This window comes from Lissotriton vulgaris, chromosome 5 (assembly GCF_964263255.1).
Source record: "Lissotriton vulgaris chromosome 5, aLisVul1.2, whole genome shotgun sequence".
NCBI lineage: Eukaryota > Metazoa > Chordata > Amphibia > Caudata > Salamandridae > Lissotriton > Lissotriton vulgaris.
In genome coordinates this window covers 691,595,197-691,617,674 of record NC_141693.1, presented here as the reverse complement: position 1 = coordinate 691,617,674, position 22,478 = coordinate 691,595,197, and the positions used below count along the sequence as shown (strand labels likewise).

At 42.9% G+C, this 22,478-nt stretch overlaps 1 protein-coding gene across 1 annotated transcript in view; it reads left to right on the top strand.

Annotated features, from left to right (window-relative positions):
- Positions 1-22,478, top strand: part of COL13A1 (collagen type XIII alpha 1 chain) — a 368,078-nt gene that overhangs the window by 183,764 nt on the left and 161,836 nt on the right. The window contains exons 19-27 of the mRNA XM_086922128.1: positions 32-118; positions 540-593; positions 8,252-8,296; positions 10,620-10,691; positions 13,432-13,455; positions 13,788-13,850; positions 15,590-15,634; positions 16,352-16,504; positions 22,273-22,371. Coding sequence (XP_086778254.1) covers positions 32-118; positions 540-593; positions 8,252-8,296; positions 10,620-10,691; positions 13,432-13,455; positions 13,788-13,850; positions 15,590-15,634; positions 16,352-16,504; positions 22,273-22,371 — 642 coding nt within the window. The remainder of the gene's footprint in view (positions 1-31; positions 119-539; positions 594-8,251; positions 8,297-10,619; positions 10,692-13,431; positions 13,456-13,787; positions 13,851-15,589; positions 15,635-16,351; positions 16,505-22,272; positions 22,372-22,478) is intronic.

Sequence of the window (22,478 nt, the reverse complement as noted above, 5' to 3'; positions counted from 1 at the left end):
AAAGTAATCATATAATGGCATTGTCCCTCAGGGAGAAAAAGGAGAGACTGGAAATGTACTTGGTGGAGTTAAAGGGGAGCCTGGCCCTCCAGGGCCTCCAGGATTCCCAGGACCAAAGGTACGTGTACGCCCCCAGAGAAACTTTTTTCAGTCTTGAACGTAAAACTCCTCTATAGTGGTCTGTACATGCATTTAGTTGATAGATTCCAAATGGAAACCATCACAAGCCATGATAAGGTGAAACCCATGAAGCATTTATTTTGATTCATGAAAATGGTTTCCTAGTATAATATTGCATGAAGATAGGAGTAAAACGTTTTGGAACTAATAAAATTGACAGCTGCAGTGTCTATTCACAATCACCAGAACAAAAGCGTCACTGGTTTAGTAAAGGCTAATTCTACTGTAAAGAAAACAGGGACTAACTAGACAGTTTACTGAGCTACCATACATTCTGGGCAAAGTGTATAATTATGTTGCAAGGTAAAATATGCTATAGGTTTCCTTATGTTACATTTTTAAATGTGTTATCTCTACAGGGAGAAGTTGGTGACATTGGCAAGCCTGGAATAGCAGGACTGCAAGGGGAAAAGGTATTTGATAAGACTAAGTAAATACTGTAAACGCTGCATTGAGAAATGAAAGGATAGGGCAGAAATGTTGCTTAATTGTCCCCCGTCATTTAGAGTACCTTGGACTCTTGATCCTTTACCCACTCCTTTCGCTGCTACCTCCTTGATATCACCCATGCGTTCTTAGAAAGGAGAGCAACAGATGTGGGAGCCAAGGAATATAGCCCATAGAACTGGCTCATGCTGTGGGAGGCAGCCAAATACCCTGCCACTCACCTGCTCTTAGGTCTGTTTCTTTGGCATCACACTCACTTCTTCTACATGAGGCATGCCTTTAATGTTTCGGAGCTTCCAATTTATTCAAAACTTTGACTCCTTGTTAGGTCTCGTCTATTCCATCCCGTAGGGATGGTAGGCGAGATTTATAGTAAGCATTCCGAAAAGCTTCTACCCAGCTGTGAATCGCGTACAGTTCATGTGAGCAAGGCGCGTGCACAGGAATTCGCTCCCCCTACCCCTCCCACAAAGCAAGACAAGACAAGAACATCAAAGCGACCGCGGCCGCTCTAATTCCATTTGCCACCAGTCACTTCACGCGCTCTACAACAAAAACAAGACCATCTGCTCGTTAATCAGAATGCTGGCATGGTTGCACAGCCCCCCACCAGCGCTGCCTTTCCTCTGCCATTCTATGGTTTCCAATACGTCTTACTAAAAGTGCACTTTCCCTGCTCCCTAACACAGGCTTCTCCATTATAACCCTCTTTTCGTTAACTTTACTCAGCTCTCATCTTTAATCCAGCCCAAAGACACACACACACAGAGACACACATACACACACACCCCCGCTCCCCCCCTGCCGCGCAATGCCGAGAGCTTCACTGATACTTTCACTTTAATTCGGTTCTGTAAACGCAAACTGCGTTCATTGACTGTAACATGTCTAAAAGTATTTTAACACCTTGGCTGTTGAGGCAATTCACCTCCTGTGCTGAAATTGCTTGAATCCTATAGTTTTATGACGAGCTCAACCGTGCCTCATGACGAGCTGAGCTCGTCATGAGCATCGAAAGGGTTAAGGTAAATTTCACACCATTTTGATTTAAAGTGGAACAATGCACGTGCCTAAATAGTAGTACAGCTTTTTCGGATGAAATTGGCGGCGAAAACTCTCAATGAGAAAATTGGTCTTGTGCACTTTCCCTGCTCCCTAACACAGGGTTCTCCACTATAACCCTCTTTTCGTTAATTTTACTCAGCTCTCATCTTTAACCCAACCCACAGACACACACACACACACACCCCGCCCCCCATTGCGCAATGCCTAGAGATTAAGTGACACTTTCACTTTAATTCAGTTCTGGAAACTCAAAATGCGTTCATTGACTGTAACATGTCTAAAAGTATTTTAAGGTAAATTTCACACCGTTTTTATTTAAAGTGGAACAATGCATCTGCCTAAATTGTAGTACAGCTTTTTCGGATGAAATTGGCGGCGAAAACTCTCCGTGAGAAAATTGGTCTCAAGAACCAAGAAAATTTTCGGTGACGTCATTTTGCAGCACTCATTTAAAAAAATCGTAAATCCTACTTGCTACAAATAAATATAATTTAATTTGAGCACGAATTGTGAAATTTTAAAAGTCACTCTGACAACAACAATGCTTTTGCTAGGTGGAAGTTCAATGTGTCACATCACAGCACGCAAGAAATTTTTTTTTTTGGTGGGGGAGCTGTGCAAGCACGAGGTGCCTAATTGACAGCGTGCTCTTAGCGTGTGAACGGAAACATCAGCCGTGGATGGCAGTGGGAGTACCTGCAGGGCGGTGAAGTGGGGAGGGGGAGCGGCAGGGTGGGGGATAGTAATGTATGGATTATGGAGCTTCCCGGATAAGTAAACATTTGAATAAATAAAATGAATTTCGTTGAGTGCACTGCATTCCCAAATGCTATGCAATGCGCACAACGAAATTCGTTTTATTTCTTTAAATGTTTATTACCTGGGAAGCTCCGTAATCCATACATTACTACCCCCAACCCGCCCCTCCCCCTCCCCACTTCACCACCCTGCAGGTACTCCCACTGCCGGCCGTGGCTTGGAAACATAACATTTTGCAATCCCGAATGTGAAGGAATGTACAGAGTGAGCGCTCAGAGAACAGATGTCTCGCGGAATGACAGATGAGAACAGCATGGGGAAAATTCTCTTGTTAACATTAATACGGCTCTTGGGATGGCTTCACGGTGGAGGAATGTGCCTAACCCGTATCATTTCATTCTATCGGAATTGAACCCTTGCCAAGTAAATGAAAACAACAACATTTCAGAGACACCGTGGCCCAACCTCACTCACCCTCACACCCTCACCCACCCTCACACACCCTCACTCACCCTCACCCTCACACCCCCTCACCCTCACATCCCTTCACCCTCACATCCCCTCAACCTCCATCGCACCCTCACCCTCACACCCCCTCACCCTCACACCCACTCCCCCCACACCCCCTTACACTCACACCCCCTCACCCTCACACACCCCCTCACCCTCACTCACCCTCTCACCCAGCCTCACCCACCCTCTCACCCTCACACACCCTCTCACCCTCACACACCCTCTCACCCACCCTCACCAACCCTCACCCTCACACCCCCTCACCCTCACACCCCTCACCCTCACAAACCCTCACACCCTCACACACACCCTCACCCCCTCACACCCCACACCCCTCACACCCCCTCACCCCCTCACCCTCACACACACCCTCACCCTCACACCCCCTCACTCTCACACCCCTTCACACCCCCTCACCATTACCCACCCCCTCACCCTCCAACACACCCTCACCCTCACCCCCTCACCCCACTCACCCACTCACCCTCACACACCCCCTCCTCCTCACACCCCATCACCCTCACACTCACACCCCCTCATCCTCACTCACCCTCTCACCCACCCTCGCCCACCCTCTCACCCTCACACACCCTCTCACACTCACACACCCGCTCACCCTCACACCTCTTCACCTCACACCCCCTCAACCTCACACCCCTTAACCCTCACACCCCTCACCCTCACACCCCCTCACACCCTCACCCTCACACACACCCTCACACACCCTCTCATATTCACACACCCTCACACCCTCACACACACCCTCACCCCCTCACACCCCACACCCCTCACACCCCCTCACCCTCACACCCTCACCCTCACACACACCCTCACCCTCACACCCCCTCACTCTCACACCCCCTCACACCCCTTCACCATCACTCACCCCCTCACCCTCCATCACACCCTCACCCTCACCCCCTCACCCTCTCACCCTCACACACCCCCTGCCCCTCACACCCCATCACCCTCACACTCACACCCCCTCATCCTCACTCACCCTCTCACCCACCCTCACCCACCCTCTCACCCTCACACACCCTCTAGCACTCACACACCCTCTCACCCTCACACCCCTTCACCTCACACCTCACACCCCCTCACCCTCACACCCCTCACACCCTCACCCTCACACACACCCTCACACACCCTCTCATATTCACACACCCTCACACACTCATCCTCACACCCCCTCACCCTCACACCCCCTCACACCCTCACTCACCCCTCACAAACCCTCTCACCCTCACACACCCTCACCCTCACCCCCCTCACCCTCACACCCTCTTACCCTCACACACCCTCACCCTCACACCCCTCATCCTCACACCCCCTCACTCTCACACCCTCACCAATACCCCTGACACCCTCACCCCATCACCCTCACTCACCCTCACACCCCCTCACCCTCACCCTCACACCCTCACACCCTCACCCTCACACCCCCTCACCCTCACAACCCCACACCCTCACCCTCACAACCCCACACCCTCAAACACCCTCACCCACCCTCACGCCCCCTCACCTCACACCCCCACACCCCCACATCCTCACACCCCCTCCCCCTCACACACCCTTCACACACCCTCACCCTCACACCCCCTCACACACCCTCACCCTCACACTCCCTCACCCCCTCACCCTCACACACCCTCACACCCCATCTCCCTCTCACACCCTCACACCCTCTCACCCTCACTCACACACCCTCACCCTCACACACCCTCACTCACCCTCACCCTCACACTCCCTCACCCCCTCACCCTCACACACCCTCACACCCCCCTCACACACCCTCACACCCTCTCACCCTCACTCACCCACCCTCACATCCCCTCACCCCCTCACCCACCCTCACACCCTCACCCTCACACCCCCTCACCCTCACAACCCTCTCACCCTCACACATCCTCACCCTCACACCTCCTCACCCTCACACCCCCTCACCCTCACACCCCCTCACCCTCACTCACCCTCACACACCCTCACACAGCCTCACCAGCATAGCATAACAAAACATAGCATAGCATAACAAAAAAGAGCATAGGGTAGCAAAACATAGCATAGCATAGCATAACAAAACAAAGCATAGGATAGCAAAATAAAACATTGCATAACAAAACAAAACATAGCATAGCAAAGCACAACAAAGCATAGCATAGCATAACAAAACACAACAAAACATAGCATAGCATAACAAAACATAGCATAACAAAACAAGGCATAGCATAACAATAACAAAGCATAGCAAAACAAAACATAGCATAGTGTAACAAAACATATCATAGCATAACAAAATGCAACAAAACATAGCAGAACAAAACATAGCATAACATAACAAAACATAGCATAACATAACAAAACATAGCATAACATAAAACAAAGCATAGCATAACAAAACAACAAAACATAGCATAGCATAACAAAACACAACATAGCATAGCATAACAAAGCTATGCTTAGCATAGCATAACAAAACATAGCATAGCAAAGCATATCATAGCATAACACAACATAGCATAACTAAACATAGCATAGCAAAACAAAGCATAGCATAATAAAACACAACAAAATATAGCATAGCATAACAAACCATAGCATAAGATAACAAAGCATAGCATAGCAAAACACAACAAATCATAGCATAGCATAACAAAACACAACAAAACATAGCATAGAATAACAAAACAAAGCATAGGATAGCGAAACAACACATAGCTAAGCATAACAAAACACAACAAAACATAGCATAGCATAACAAAAGAAAGCATAGGATAGCAAAACAACACATAGCATAGCATAACAAAACATAGCAAAATACAACAAAACATAGCATAGCTTAACAAAACACAACAAAACATAGCATAGCAAAACAAAACATATAATAGCATAGCAAAACATAGCATAGCATACCGAACACAACAAAACATAGCATAGCATAGCATAACAAAACATAACATAGCAAAAGAAAGCATACCATAATAAAACACAACAAAACATAGCGTAGCATAACAAAGCATAGCATAGCATAACAAAGCATAGCATAGCAAAACATAGCATAGCATAACAAAACATAGCATAACAAAACACAGCATAGCATAGCATAACAAATCAAAGCATAGGATAGCTAAACATAGCATAGCATAACAAAACAAAACATAGGATAGCAAAACAAAACATAGCATAGCATACAGCATCACTCAGCACCACCACAGCATCACTCAGGGGCACCACAACCTCACTATGCGCTACCACAGCATCACTGAACGCCACAACATCACTCGTTCGCCATCACAACATCACTCAGCGCCACCACAGCATCAATCTGTGCAAAAATTCCACAACAACTGGTCCACATATATTCTCTCAATGTTTCAAGCTTTATTACAAATGTAACAAAAAGTTGTTAATATTTCACTTCTGTTCTTGGATTTTCGTCACAATAAAATACACTGAACATAATCTTCACAAAAAAGTTATTTACAAAAGTTTAAGATATTTCCATTATAAATTACAATAACTTTTATTTAAGTATTAATTATTAAAAAAATAAATAAAAGCCATTTTTATTTGTAATATCAATACATGTAAGTCACGTAAATGCCATATTGCATTACAAATGCTATAGGTGTCACATTTGCGAAAGTTATAACTATTGGCATTGTAAATGACAAAGCTATTAATTTTGCTATTTTCAAAAACAAAACATAAATTAAAAAATGTGTAATTTACAATACCAATAGCTCAAACTTTCCTAATGCGAGACCTATTGCATTGCAAATGCTTGTTATATTATTCTAACTCTTCCAGCTTTTATTTAAGTAAGTCAGTCCTAATATTTTGATAGTCACCATAGTGTTTCATTATTACACCACTTATTTGAGGCTCACTTACTAGTATATGCTAACTTTCATGGTTTTCTAGTTATTCAGTTATGGCTCTCAACCCCATGAAATATATACATTTCTCAAAGCTGTCAAACCATCTCAAAATATCAAGCAATAAAGTAGAAACTTAGAAAATCAAAGAACATTTTACATAAATATCATCTTTAAATAGGTAAAGAGTTGACACAGAATTGTGGGGCTAAAAACATAGAGCCAGATTTACAACTGTTTTTTGCGGTAGCAAACGGGAAATTGGCCCATTTGTGAGTGCTAAAAAGGGTCTTCGCTTGTACATATGCTATTAGGGAGGGGCGTCCCTTCCTAATAGCGAGTCACAATGGAATATACCAGTGTTTTGCGACTGCATTTGCGGCTGCAAAACACTTGCAGTTTACCACCTACTTCAAGTATGTGGTAAGCCACTCGCAAACGGGAAGGGGTCTTCAGGGGACCCTTTGTTATTGGCTACGAAAATATTTTTTAAGAGCAGGCAGTTGTCCCAGGAATTGCTAGCCCTTCACAAATTGCACCTGCCTCATGAATATAAATGAGGCATGTAATTTGTGACCTCAATAGGAGTCACAAACAGTGTCTGAGACACTGTAGTACATTCCAAATTGCGAGTCACAAATTGCGAGTCGTAAAACAGCACAATTTGCGACTCACAAATTGATATGGTTGTACATCTGGCCAGTGTGATCTGTATCAGTTAATTTAGCATAAAACAAATTATTTAAATCTTATAGGCAAAAGCATGCATATCAATGGGGCATGATCAATAAAACCATACTAAAAGTGACTCACCCAGTACATGTCTTTCAAATTCCAGGCATAGGTATTATCATTTATCAAGCATGCATATTCTAAGTGTCAATGCTAATTAGTCTAACAAGAATCCTATTGAGTCAACAAGGATTGCAAACCTAAAGCAACCTTCTATTCTCTGAGATATGTTCAGCAACTGTTTGCAGGTTTAGAACTTGTCTGGAAGGTCTGTTACCAAGAACACATTATACTAATTGAACACTTAGGTGTGAGCAGAGGCACCTAAATTTTATCTCAACGTACTATGTCATGTGAAGGCCCATCCTGTAATCCACTGCATTGTGTTATTGGTGAAAAATACCTTATCAGGTTCTAACCATCACCTGGACACTTTCAACATGGTAGTGATACAGTGGTGAAAAGTGCAAGGCCACCTTGTTTGTTGGCATTTTATGTTAAGCATCAGTGGTTAGTCCTTCCAGCCTTAGTTGCAGATAATGCAGTTGAATGTACAGTCTGGCCTTTTTGGCTTATAGTGTCTTTCCTGATGTTAATCTCACAATGCTTTTGTGCAAATATGATCCGACTCTAGGAAAGCACTTTGTAAAACTATATACACATATGTATTGCTGCAGGGAGAGCCCGGAGTGCTTGGAGAACATGGACCAGCTGGACCCAGGGTAAGTTTCTGATGAGAACATTCAGAATATATTTAAAGCCATTCAAATCGGTTACTTAAATAGAACCAAAAACATATCAACTCTTCTTTATATCAAGAAGAACAAATGATGGACGGAATGCTGAAAAAATCCAACATTCACCCCAGTCACAGATCTGGGTTTCATCCATCTTTTTTTTGCTCTCCATAACACCCCAGTTTGGACACAGCCATAAGCAAATCAGTCTTGTCTCTGCTCCCCATGGGAACAGTCCAGCCTGAACTGCCAGGCCAGGCCCTCCTTGGACTGGAAATAAGCATCCTGGGACCGGTTTCGGGGAAGCACTCCTCATCACCCAGGCTAGCATGAATCCAGCAGCACAGTGAGCACGGGAGTCACGTCTGGACATACCCTTTCCACTTAGGGCAACAAAAGCAAAAAGAACAGATGATGGACGGAATGCTGAACAAATCAAACATTCACCCCAGCTTGTTTCCGGTCCAGGGAGGCATGGTGTTAGACCTGGTACCAATGGCGTGAGTCTCCCTTCTATTTTTCACTGATTGCCTCCTCTGTTTTTGATATGTTTTGCTGGTTTTGATGCTTTGGGCACTGTGCCACTGCTATTCAGTGCCACAGTACAAGTGCTCCCTATGTTAAATTGATGTATTGATTAGTGACTCCATGATTGGGTTATTTGATGTACTTCTCAGACCCTAGTACAGTGCACCATGTGTGGCCAGGGCAGGTAAATCAAATGCTGCTAGTGGGTTTGCAGCACTGGTTGTGCCACCCACAGAAGCTGGTTGTAAAGTGTGTCTCAGGCCTGCCTTTGCAGAGCCTGTGTGCAGTCTGTGCCTGCCATGTCAACTTGACAAGTACACCCACTTGCCAGCCCCTAAATCTTCCCTTTTCTACATATCAGACACCTTAGGGCAGGGTGCATTGTATGTAAAAGGTAGGTCATGCCCTGATGAGTGTGGCATGTCCTAATAGTGAATTACAGCCATTTCCGTTTTTCACTATTGCAAGGCTACTTGTCCCCATAGGCCAGAATGGGCAGTTTGATTATAACATCTTAGAATCCTAACTGACCCAGGGAACATGGTAGAAGTTCAAGTTTAGTATGGCTGAACTCAGAATGATAAAATACATCTTTTAGTGAAGTTAGTTTTAATATTCTGTGTTTGAAAATACCACTTTTTGAAAGTAGGCATTTTCTTACCTAACCATCCAGCCTGCCTCTGCTAGCTTGTGTATTGTATGTCTGGTTTTGTGAGTGACAGGAGCTGGGAGGCTCCAGGAGACAGCGTGAGTCAGCACAGGGCTGAATAGACCTATCTGCATGTAGAGTGGTGGAAGGAATAGCACCTGGGTCTGAATAGGGCTGTGCCTGCCCTCCACAATGCTGGCTCCACCTCCTGTGGTGTGTCTGAAGACCCTGGACCACACTGACAAAGGAAGAAGGTGCGCACTAGCAGAATACACCTAGAACTGGTTTGAACTAGGTACAGGACCCTCTGCCTTCTGAGTACAAAGAATTTGCTAGTATAAATATTGGGGCCCAGACCCCAGGACTTTAGATCACTTCTGGAACAACAAGACAAACCTTTGCCAACGAGAAGAACCAAGGAAGCTGCAGGAGTTTGGATTGCCCCCCTGCCAGTGTACTGTGTTGTTGGGTTGGCCTGTAGTTGTTTCTTTATTGCCAAGAAAAGGAGAAGGAACTTTCAAAGAACTTTCATCATCTTGCAGAATATGTCTCCAAGGGCTTGTACTTGTGCTTGCCTCCTGCTGAAGTCCCAGGGACAACAGACTTCACCACCAGCTCCCTCTGAATTTCTTTGCTGGGAATTCTGTCTGCAGAAGTTTGCGTGTCGCTGGGAGATGGAAGCGCGACTCAACGAGAAGAAGCATGTTGCAGTCGCAGCTGTTGCCGTCGCATCGCCAGAGAATCGTGTCGCCACCGCAGAGGTCGCCGCCGCATCACCAGAGAAGCGTGCCTTCGTCGCAGCTGTAACTGGGAGATCTAGCAATTCCTCCCTACATATAGATTTTCTGAATTTGTTAAGTGTAGCTACATATGTAAAAGTCCACCAATATTAATCTATGAATCAGGAAGTGGAATTTACATTCTGAAAGTGTTGTTTTTACACACCCAAGTTCAACTTCATTGTGCAAAATGTGCAAAATGTGTGAAACATTGTGAACTGAGCTACTGTGCCGGTCCTTTACACATCTAATACTAAATCGGTTATTCCTGAATATCTTAGATGTGGCAACTCAATTTATGTTTTAAATTCATGGCTGTGACACTTCTTTTGAAATCTGTCATATTGTACAGGGGCCCAAAGGTGAGCCTGGGAAGCCGCCAGAGCAGATGGAATACAATGGTAACATCAACGAGGCACTACAGGTAAGAACTCTCTACCTATTCTTAGAAACTTTGAAGCATAGGCAGATTTTATTGGCACCTTTCTGTCACGATGTCCTTTTTAAGCAAAAGGAACACTATAATCTACATGTCATTACACACATTATGGTCTTGAACAATACATCATAATATGCTATATAAATAGGATACTTTGTCATCTGAGCAATCTTCAGTCAAGATTTGCATACGGTTTAGGCACTACTGTTTTTATTTTCTTTAAGCACTCTGCAAAAGTGCATGCCTTCTTCTCATCCTCTCTTCACGTAGCTCTCTATTGCCTATGTGCTTCTCCCTGTCCTCATCTGTGATGTAGTCACCCTGATGTGCTCCCCTACCTACATTGCTTTTTCATCCATGTACTTCTCCCCCAGCGGCAAGTCGTTCTCTGTCTTGCTCCTTTGCTGTCTCCCTGCCCTCCGCACTCCATGCTGCTCTCCCTCTCACCTGTTTGCTCCCCTCCTTCCTCCATGTTCCATCCTTTCCCCGCAACTTATGTGTTGCTCTCAGCCCTGAGTGTTGATCCAGCCCCCACTGCCCCCTCGTGTTGCTTCCATCCCGCCTACCTGTGTTCCTTCTCCCCATTCGCTTTCACCCCTGTGTTGCTTCGGCTCCCCCATGTTACTTACCGACGACCTGCTTTCCAAAAGAAGCTACTGCATGTTTTTTTATGTATTTGTCGATCTGAGTTGGATTGGCAAATACAAAGAAAAAACATGGCGGTGTCATTTTGTGCGGGCACGCAAGTATGGTGCACACGCCTACAAAATGACGCAATAGTTTCTTTTTTTTATTTAGCCTTGTTGCACAGCATTGCGTATGGTGTAGCATTGGGTATGGTGTATAGGATGGCTAAATCTTATTGACAAAGCCAATAGGTCCCAAAGGCTAGACCTATTGTCTTTGCTAATGCTTGTTTAACTAGGTAGTGTGCAGGGAGGACGTTATGTGGCATATATTTGATCAATGAAGGAAAATCGAGATAATAAACTTCTCTTCACTTAGAATAGTCTGATGCTAGATCATTACTTCGATTATCTAATAAACTATTTTTTAGTGGTGTGTGCCAATACTTGTTGTTGTTGTATGTACTTTATTCGATAAAAATTTATCATAAAAGCATATACATTCTCGACTCATAAATAAAAAAAACATTTTTTACATACAGCCAATGTATAAAATCTTATAAAAATGTTCATAAAAAATATGTACAATAAAAGTCAATTAAACCAGTTAATATACAGCCAATAAAAACAATAGTTCAAAATGGGCCCCCAGCCACTTGCTCTTCTTTTTCGTTAGCAGATTGGTGCTGGTTAGCCGAGCACTGCCCAAGTACTTGGCTAGCCCGCAGACCATGACAAGGGAGGTAGTGTCAGATTTTAAAATGCGTAGCTCCATCCTGTGATTCCTAAAGCCCAACTTTTTACAAATGGGTTTAAGCCATTTTCTTCCCGCTACCCTATAGGCTGTACAGGCAAAAAGGAAGTGGGCAAGGGACTCAGTAGGGGCTGCACGGCCAGGGCAAGAAGCAGATGCTGGATTGCACTGCATCCATCCTGCTGTTAGTTCGTTGAGCGGAAGGGTTCCAAACCTCAACTTCAAATAGAGTGTCCTGTCCCTAGGAATTTGGATGAAGTCCAGAAAGGGTTTGAGCTTCCGGACAGACTTATGTTCTAGATACTGCTCAGTAAGAATCCCCCAATTGGAACTGAGCGTCTCCTCCGCTTGCACCCACTCCCAATATGCTTTCTTGATTACTTGCTTAGGTGGCGGAGTCTGGCTATCCCAAGTTTCCCCCCAACCCTATGTCTGATAGGAGCTGTCTAAGCTTGCATATCCACTTAATCTTATTGCATGTATCCAATTTGATGAGTTCGTTAAGGGCAGCAGCATAATTGGCCAATTCGGGGGTCCTTCTTAGACGTACCCAAAATAATAAAGGGTGGAGCCGAACAAAATCTTTAATGGAACGTTTTCCCAGATCCTGCCGAAGTGGCTTCAATGGAGTGGAAGATGGGAGTGAAACCAGAACTCTAAAGAACTTGTTCTCTGATCTTACTAGGTCAATGGTGTTCTCAAATCACCATAATTCAGACCCATATAATGCAGAGGTTAATGCTTTTCCCTCATGAACTACAAGGGCCAGGGCCACTGGTCTGCTGACTGAGGATTGTTGATCTCTTAGGATTGCCCCTGACACCCGCTTGTGGTTGAGAAGCATTTTGGCCATATGGGACTTCCAGTTCATCAAATTATTGACCCGAATTCCCAAATAGTCAAACGACTCAACTATATCTAATGGAGTACCCTTTAGGGTGATACCATTCCTGAATCGTTTTGACGGGGATAGGGTCATCAGCTTGGTCTTGGTGGTGTTAATACAGAACCCCCTTGTATCGCAGAACAGGCTGAACCTATCTAGCAGTTTTTGCAAGCCTCTGTGCCAATACACTTAAGTCAGATGTGATCACATTTTCATTTTCCAGATATAAAGTTCAGTATGCTAGGAAGTCTGCTGAAGGACCTGTTCTTGCTCTTGTGCCCTTATTGCGCAGGCCATCCTGCTAAGGAGAGGGGATTTCTTATCAGGCATTGTACAGCAAAAAACAGTACTAAACATGTTTTCTTTAAGTGAAGTATCTGAAACTGACTAGTCAAATAAGTGGGGAAATAATTAAAACTATAAAGCTAACAATGTGCTTGTTCTCTTCATTTCTTTTAGGAAATCCGAACATTGGCCCTTATGGTAAGTTGCACTGTTTTTAATGTGCAAATGAAAACATAGACTAAGATTTTCAAGCTTTTTGATCAACAAAATTTACCTTTGTTGCTAAAAAACATTTGTAAGAGGAAATTCACAATCCTTAATCTCAGTAAAATTGTATCCTCAGAAGGGGATATTCTTCCAATGTGAGGGTATTTCCACAGAAGCAAGAGGGGTTGGCTTTATTGACTTTCCTAACTTGGTCCCGCCTTAATCAATTGGCAATACTCCTGACCGTTGCAATTGTAGGAGAGTTAGAACATTATTATTTGTCTTATTTGATTGTTCTTCAATAATACATGTCTTTCTTTCAGGGGCCACCAGGCCTACCAGGACCTTCTGGGCCAGCTGGCCTTCCTGGAGCACCTGGACATAAGGTACATATGTGTATATTAAAAGAACCCAGTTTCGGATTATATATCATACATATTGACATTAATAGAGAGTTAGCAATAATATCAAAATGTGCCACTTGAAAAAGTATGGAAATGGTGACAGATATGACTCCGCAAGAGGAGCCCTAGCTAGATTGAGGTGGGTGACTATAGAACACAATCGATTTGGGGTATTTTTAATTTTATAACCTGAAAGTAGTAACCAGTCACTAGCAGATCATCCAATCTAGTGGACGGTCACAGCCACCTTTGTTTCATGAGGGACTTCTTGTGTGGCATTTCTGAGACCATGATGTAACAGATCTGTTGAGTACAAGCAGACCTTTCGTCATGGATCCCGACAGATGTAATATATTAAAAAGCTCTCTATAGGTTCATACAGGTTAATGTAGATTCATTGTTGCTTCCTAGGTTTCACAACCAAAAAATGCCTCAGGTAGTTGATATGGGAGAAAAGAAAATATAGCTAAATGCATTATGTGGCCTAGAGTTCTACTTTAATTTGTAAAAGAAACTATAACTTTATCCAGGGAAATTGCATCTTCGCCTTCCTTAATAAAATATTCTTAATACATACATTTAAGTTAGATCTCCTTCAGTTTAGTGGTAGTGCCAGGTTTTAGGAACACATAATAGGCTCTTTATAAGAGTTGTTAGATTCTGAGCAGTGGTCTGTCTAGAATACTTTCCTCTTAAATGTTTATCTGGCATAACTTGAATGAAGCATGCAGGCACAATATCTAGTGACCGATATAAAATAATTTCTTTCTGCATGAAATTAATATGCTGTTTCGTGCAAAGTTAAATATATGCCTGTAAGTGCACCAGAACACGCAAACAATAACTAAGGGCCAGATGTATCAAGGGTTTTACCGTTAGCAAATTGGCCAAATCACAAAATCGGCCCGTTTGCGAATGGTAAAAAGCCTTTTGGGATGTATCAACTCAAAAGGCATTCGCAAAATAGGTAATTGCAATTTTTGTGATTACCTATTTTGCGAATGCAGTTAGGGAGCTGAAATTTGCGATTCCCTAAATGCAATGCAAGTACCATTCTCAGAATGCGACTTGCATTAAGGAATCGCAAATTACCACCAACTTCAAGTTGGTGGTAATTTGCAAATCCTTAGAAAAATGCACAAAACTGCTTTTCGAAGTGCCATGTGGCGCATACACTTGCCCTTAGGGTGTGTTTGTATGCCACATGTGCACACTTACCTTTTAGGGGGGTACATCAAGAGGGCCTTATGTCCCTCTGGCTCCCTTGTAATTGCATTCGCGATTACCTATTTGGTAATGGCAAATTGTAAATGCCTTTCCATTCTTTCCTATGGGCCTCTAGGCCCATAGGAATGTTTGGGGAGGCATTCCCTAATAGCGAATCGCAATATGGGATTGGCTAATAGGGAATGTTAAGGATTGGCCCAAAAAATTGCAAATCCTACATACATTGCATTTTGCGATTCTAAAATAGCGAATCAGTAAAATTCGCTATTTAAGAATCACAAAAGCAATTCTTGATACACCTGGCCCTAAGTGTGTAAAAGAAGATCCTGCACTGGCAAAAGAAGGTATTCACATTGCCTTTCTTAACTTAGCACTAGGGAATTTAAGCCATAAATGATAGGAAACATAATAAACCAATTCACAATACTTAAAAATGGACTTAAAATGAGCCATTATGGATTTTAACATTTGATGTTAATAATTTCATCCGACAGGGAGACATTGGTTTGCCTGGTGTGCCTGGTCATGACGGTGAAAAGGTGAGACAACTTGTATTTGTTACTCTGTTGTTTGATTTTTGATTACTGCAGATACTGGCTGGCAAACAGAAAGGGGGTACAGTAGCAATTACATAATTTAATGCTGTGTTTCTGCTTATTCCTACAATCTTATACATGGTTATCAGAAAGCCACAAGGTGAGGTACTTACCTTAAGACTATTTTTTAACATTCTATATATTTGCATTAAATGTAGACCAAAAGTGAGTTTATAATAAGGCAGTACTCTTTGTTCCCAAGGACATCATTTTATAATAGGATTGCCTGGTTCAGTTACATTTATTTATTAAAGTACCCACTTTAATGATGTTGAGACATACAAATGTGTAAAAGCTATTACATTCACTACATCTGAATTATTCATATTGTGATGGAGTTATTTCTCATATGACAATATTACACAGCAGCTAATGATCCATGGTGGGTATTTGAAGAAGCAAACACCAAGCAGCATAGTAACATCTCACTGATAAAAAAAAAAAATAAATCTATCAAGTTTTATGACCGCTTGCTCTTTAAAAACATTTCCCATTAAAAGGTGTTTAACATTCATCTATTACCCAGAAGATTGACTTACAAAGTACAAAAAATTTACATTCTCCTTTCGTTTTCTTTTGTACCAAGGCTTATTTCATGTCCCTCACAATCTCTATACTGCTATTGTTCTGCACTGTATATTTATCGTTTATTGGTTTTAGGGTCCACGAGGTAAGCCAGGAGAGGCTGGACCTCCTGGTCCACAAGGACCATCTGGAGAAGACGGACTTCCTGGAGTCAAGGGTGAGACTGGACTTATGGGTTTTCCAGGACCGAAGGGAGATAAAGGAGCCGCTGGACAGACCGGAGCTCCAGTAAGCAACAAGAATCTGATTTGCTTTCATGTTATACCATACCTATCCTTACTTGGATACCATTACAGATACTGATTAAATGAATAATGCATGTTTTGTGTATGTTTTGTGCTGTATTATATTAAAAAGCTCTCTATAGGTTCAAACAGGTTAATTCATTTGTCATCTGAAATAATATTCCATGCATTAGAATAAAAGACAGCCATCATTTTGAGACTTTTGCTTTATATCCTCACTGTTTTGTTTCAAAAAGACTCTCTCTCTCTATTTTAAGGCACCTTAATGTAGATCCAAAAATGAAAGTTGGGGTATTGGAGCGATGCATTACAAAAAAAATTACATGCCCTGGGTGACTGTGTACCATATATTAGGAAATTACAGTTAAGTTAGTCATTTCCAATTGGATATAGCCAATTTGACATACACTTTAGGCTCAGGAAAAACCATTAGCATCAGTCGAAAATACATTTCTATACAGGGGTACAAATGGGAAACCTCACAATCAGGGACATATGCAGCCCAACAGACCCAGTCAAACACATAAACCTGCTAGAACTCAAGATTGTGTTCCTGGCAGTGAATGTCTTCCAGGTGCATGTAATGGGAGAGACAGTGCTAATCCAAATAAGCATTATGTCTGCAATGTTCTCCCTCAGCAAACAAGGAGGAGCAAGGTTGTCTCAGCTGTCAAAATTAGCTCAGGAGGTATAGAAATTGCCAATTTAAAGGAAAAAAAACATGGTGGCGCTAAACCTACCAGGCGTGGAAAATGTAGAAACAGATCAGCTAAGAAGGAAGGCGAATGTATCCCACAAATGGGAGCTAAAACAACAAATGCTGGACAGTTTTTTTCTCACATGGGGCACCCCAGACTAAGATCTGGTTGTAAGCCCAGAGAACTTAAAATGCCAAATCTTGTAGTCAGGTATCCACACCACAAATCCAAGGAAATTCCATAGCAATAAACTGGTCAGGAACATTTGTGTATGCCTTGCAACCAATTTAACGAATTCCAGTGGTAATAGACAAGTTCAGGCACTCATATATGGTGCTAATTCTGATAGCTATGCAGTGAGCCACGCAGATGTGGTTCTCAGACATAGTGAAGATCTCGTGGGGAGCAAGGATAAGCCACCCAGCAGCACAGTATCTTTTCAAAATTCAAGGGCAACAGGTGTGCCACCCGGAACCAGCTAGTCTCCTGAGTACATTTGTAAATTGGTCACTTTGATCTTCTGCAAAGAACCATACAGATCCTCAAAGAAGCCAGAAGCTTGAGTAGGTGCAAGTGCTACACTGAAAAGTGAAACATTCATCTGCTGGTGCAAAGGACATGGTCCCATCAGTAATAGAACTGAAAGTGCCATAGTCCTTACATACCTAAACCACTTGTTGGATGAAAACCTAACCTATGCACCGCTAAAAGTTCACTTGTCCACCAATGCGGAGACTAAGGGACTCAAGGGGGAAGCCTTTCACCCTCAAGTCACAAAGAGGTTCCTGGAAGGTGCGAATGGGAAAGCACCACCAAGGTCTGCACCCACGCCCAAGTGGAACCTAAATACTGTACTCGCTGAAATAATGAGGTTGCCATTCAAACCAATGCACAAAGCTGAACATCTTTAAACCTAAAGATAGCCTTTCTCATAGCTATAATTTCTCTACATAAGGTCAACGAGCTTCAACCACTCCCCACCCTATAGTCGTACTCACAAATTCAATAAGAACAGAGTTGTCATGAGAACTAACTGAAATTGCTCCCTAAGGTGGTGTCACATTTTTTTTTATACAGACTATTCAATATCTGCGTTCTTCCAGAAGTCAAAATGTGTGCTGAAACAACCCTCCACTTACTAAATGTATGGAAAGCAGTCATGTACTATCTCCAGGAAAGAAAAGATCTAGGGGAAGGAAGTCATTTTTTTGTGTCCTTTGCACAAACAAACAAGGGGACGTCAATTACCAAGGGAACTACTGCACAATGCATATGGCAGACAATTCATACTTGCCACAAATATGTGGGAAAGTCACTGCAGGATAAACCAATGGCATAGACTACAATGAAAAAGGGAGAAACCCTTGCCTTTCTAGAAAACATTCCCATCAATGAAATTTGGCTAGATTGTCCTCCTTACACACAAAGCATTACTGTCTGAACATTCAAATGCTAATAGAAGCTCAAGTTGAACAAATGGTACTGAAACGCCTTTTTTCAAATCCAAGTACTTTCAACCCAGCCTCCCTGAGGGCACAGATACGGTCATGAAATTAATGCACAGAATCTAAATCCAGAAATTATTCATACTAAAAAATGAAAAGGTTACGTAACTGTAGGAGTAGTTTTCAGCTTGAAGACTTTCTGGATTCACATGAGGCCCTCCACCAGAAGACAAGTGTGAAGATTTGCAACAATAAAGAGGGACAATGAATCAAATATGATGGACATTACAAACACAGGGACACAGGAGAAAATAATCTGAAGATGGCAACAACGCAATGGAGTTAACAGGGTGAATGTCTGATGTCGTCAGGGAGGGATAGAGCACCAAATGGTTGATGATGAAGCCCATCTGGAATAATGCGCGACTTGTGGATCCAGAAAGGCTTCAGGCTGTAGCCTGCTACTCCTAGAGGTAAGTAACCATTTTGTTCATAACCCTAAAACCTCTTTTATAGTGGCCATTACATTGTTTCACAGAGTCACTGAACTAAAGGGACTCTCAAAACAGGAACCATACACAGGTACACAAGTTTCTATGCTAATCAAACAGTCCAACTACCAATTTTCTTTCAACAACCAAAGATGCATGTAAATTAAGCACTATGTACATTGGAAGTTAGGAGAACAGCTATGTACTGTTTAAAAAAAACTGTACAGAAATGGAAACAAATGACCACTTTCATTTGTATCTGCAAATGTGGGAATACCAGTCAGTCAGAAAGAGAACTATTGCAGGATGGATTGTACAGGCCATCAAAACATGCTACGAACAAGTGGGGACCCATTACATGAGAGACAAAGGGCACACGCTACTAGGAATAAGCATTTGCAAAAAGCTATTAGCTTTGCCAATGCTATTCCTTATTTATTTTCTTTAAATCTTATGTAGTGGGGGCATGGCTTGAGCCTGAGCAAGATAGCTGCTTCAACCGTCTGCTCCACAACAGTCCTGCAGCTCTAAAGATTCAGAGTTCTCCATGGCGGGCTGGCAAATCCATCTACTCCGATAGGATCAACTAGGTGGTGGGATTCAAGAACTGTTTCTACCCATAATTCGCACGATCTGTGTGGATTGAACAGATGAGTGATTTTCGTGCGGGAGAAACAAGATGGCAGCTACCTGCGGCTCCGAACATCTCGGAGAACCCCTCACCAGGTATTTAAAAACAAGCTTTGGCAATGCCAATAGGTCTCGCCGATGGGAAAACTATTGGCTTTGTCATCTACCCTGTGTGCCTATAAGGGGTAACGAATGCATGCTATGAGTCAGCTGCCATTATTGCGTATGTAAGTTGAACTTAGATGCGCACGTCTGTGAACGAGGCTCTATGCTTTTTTCACATATCTGTGAAACATTGAGTCACTGGACCCTTCAAGGCTACCTCAGCAATGGGAGCTCAGCCCAATGGGAATGTGCTGATATACCATTAGTCCAAGAAAATACTTGCATTTGACAAAGATATCACACAGCAGGGGGTTCTGGTAGCTTCAGCAATTAAAAATACCTGTACTGCGCCACAAACAAACAAACATCTGGTGCCTGCAGATAGAGCTGCCAATCTCTCTTGCTGTGCCCCAGCATGTGCTGCAAAGTTCTGGAATGCAGTTTTTGTATGCAGACTGCACTGGTATAAATAAGGCAGAAGCATTTGATGCTTTCTTATGACCTACATTAACCATTTGCATGTGACCAGAATACATATTAATGTGTTTAGTAACCAGAGTACGTTTCCTGACTTTTTCCCCTAATGTATGGCACGCAACTGTGTGTAATTATAGTAATACTTCCAGGCAATAACCTCAGTTGATTTGTAAGCATTTCTTGTGGAAAAACAAATAATGTATTGCACATAGAAACACAGCGGCTTTAAATATTAGAAAAGGTCCGCTAGTCAGCAACAAATGAGAGAGAGAGGGTCAGGCAAGCAAAACAAGCGAAAACACGGCGTGTTGTGTGGCAATAGTAACCTGATCCACGAGGAATGCAGCTGCCACCCTGCGAGCCGCTGCTCGCTCCCGAGAGCAAAACGCCGTGGGAGTGAACATTAGAAAAGAGGTGGGACATCCACCCACCTTTAGCAATTTGCATTCTTTCATTATTGAAAGACACACACAAAAAGCCAATCAAATGTGTAGGAGGAGTTAGACCTACTCGGAGAAGCCACCAGAAGCCTGACAAGCCACAGGAAGCCTCGCAGACCAGGGCATGCGCGCTGCTAGGCTCAACCTAAAAAGGAGGTAGGAGGCATTAACCCCCACCAACACATGGAGACCACCCTGAAAATCACCTCAGCCAACTAACTTAGATTGGGGAGAGAGTGCTATTTGTTCCGCATTGAGCCTCAGAAATCTAGGGGTAATTTTTGATAGGACAATTAGCTTGGAATCTCATGTCAATAAGATGGCAGGGACCTGTTTCTTATTAATCAGAGCACTATGTAAGATTCTTCAACTACTTCCTATTTTATTTAGAGCACTAGTGGTTCGCAGTGTGATCCTAAGTAGACTGGACTATTGTAATGCCCTACTGCCAGGAGTGCCTGATGACCTGATCAAGTGGCTACAGAGGGTTAAGGCAGCAGCAGCCAAATTAGCCCTTAACAGTCTGAGAAGATCCTCGATATCATTGTCTCTGAAAGGTTTACACTGGATAAAATTAAAACAAAGATTAATATTTAAGTTCCTTTGTATCACTGTTAAATCCCTTCGTGACCTTGGTTCGACCCCCCTGCAAAAGAGTCTAAAGTGATACGTCGCTGGCAGGAGCTTATGCTCCTCTTCAGTCAATCTAGCTAGTGTGGCCAGGTTCAGAAAAAACAGACATGGGGGACATGACATGAGTGAAGTAGCTCAGCTATATCAACTTCCGGATGCCCTGACTTTCCTCTTATCTATTACACTTCAGGCAGGGTAGCAAAACATGGCTTTTCCCTAAAATGAGAATTTTTCCCTAAACTAGTACTCTCACCCTAAATGAAACTTTTCTTCTTCTCCTTTTCCCTAGTATCTCAAACAGCACCAGAATACCTGTTAGGTGTCAGTTGTGCTATACAAGTGAGATAAATAATACATTAAATCAAACAACTGTTGAGACATGGAGAAAAACAGTAACACTGAGTAAATATATATATAACATTGGAGCCATAAAGGGTATGCTTGGTAGTGGTAGGCAGGGAAAAGAATACATTTAGGAAATCTAGGTCTGCTGTCAAATTCAATATTGCTAATTTGCATGTGTGGTAATCAACAAAGGTAATTTGTATGAACATCCAGTCACGGCTGAATGTTGGTGGAAAAGGATTTGACATAGAATATCTATACCCTACTGTCTGCCTCATGTGGTAGACATTTTCTACAATGGTTGCACAGATGATGTTTAAATATTCCTTTGACATTTATGCATGTGCCAAATATATATGTCACTGGGATGTATGTCTCTTTATGATGTATCTATAGATGCCAATAGGGAAGATAAGGGTTAATGACTGGGTTGCTTTTTTCAAATGGTGAGAGATGATTATAAGTCTTTTTCTTATTTATTCTTCAGGGTCTTGATGGGCCAACTGGTGAGAAAGGAGTGCAAGGGGATCAGGGACTATCAGGTCCACCAGGACTACCAGGACCAATTGGACTTCCAGGACTTACAGTAAGAGTGAAGAAATAGAATTGGTCCCCAAAATTGGGGCATATCTACTTAGATGTGGGCAGGATCCTTAGTTTACTAAACCTGAAGTGAGGGGTCTACGCATATTT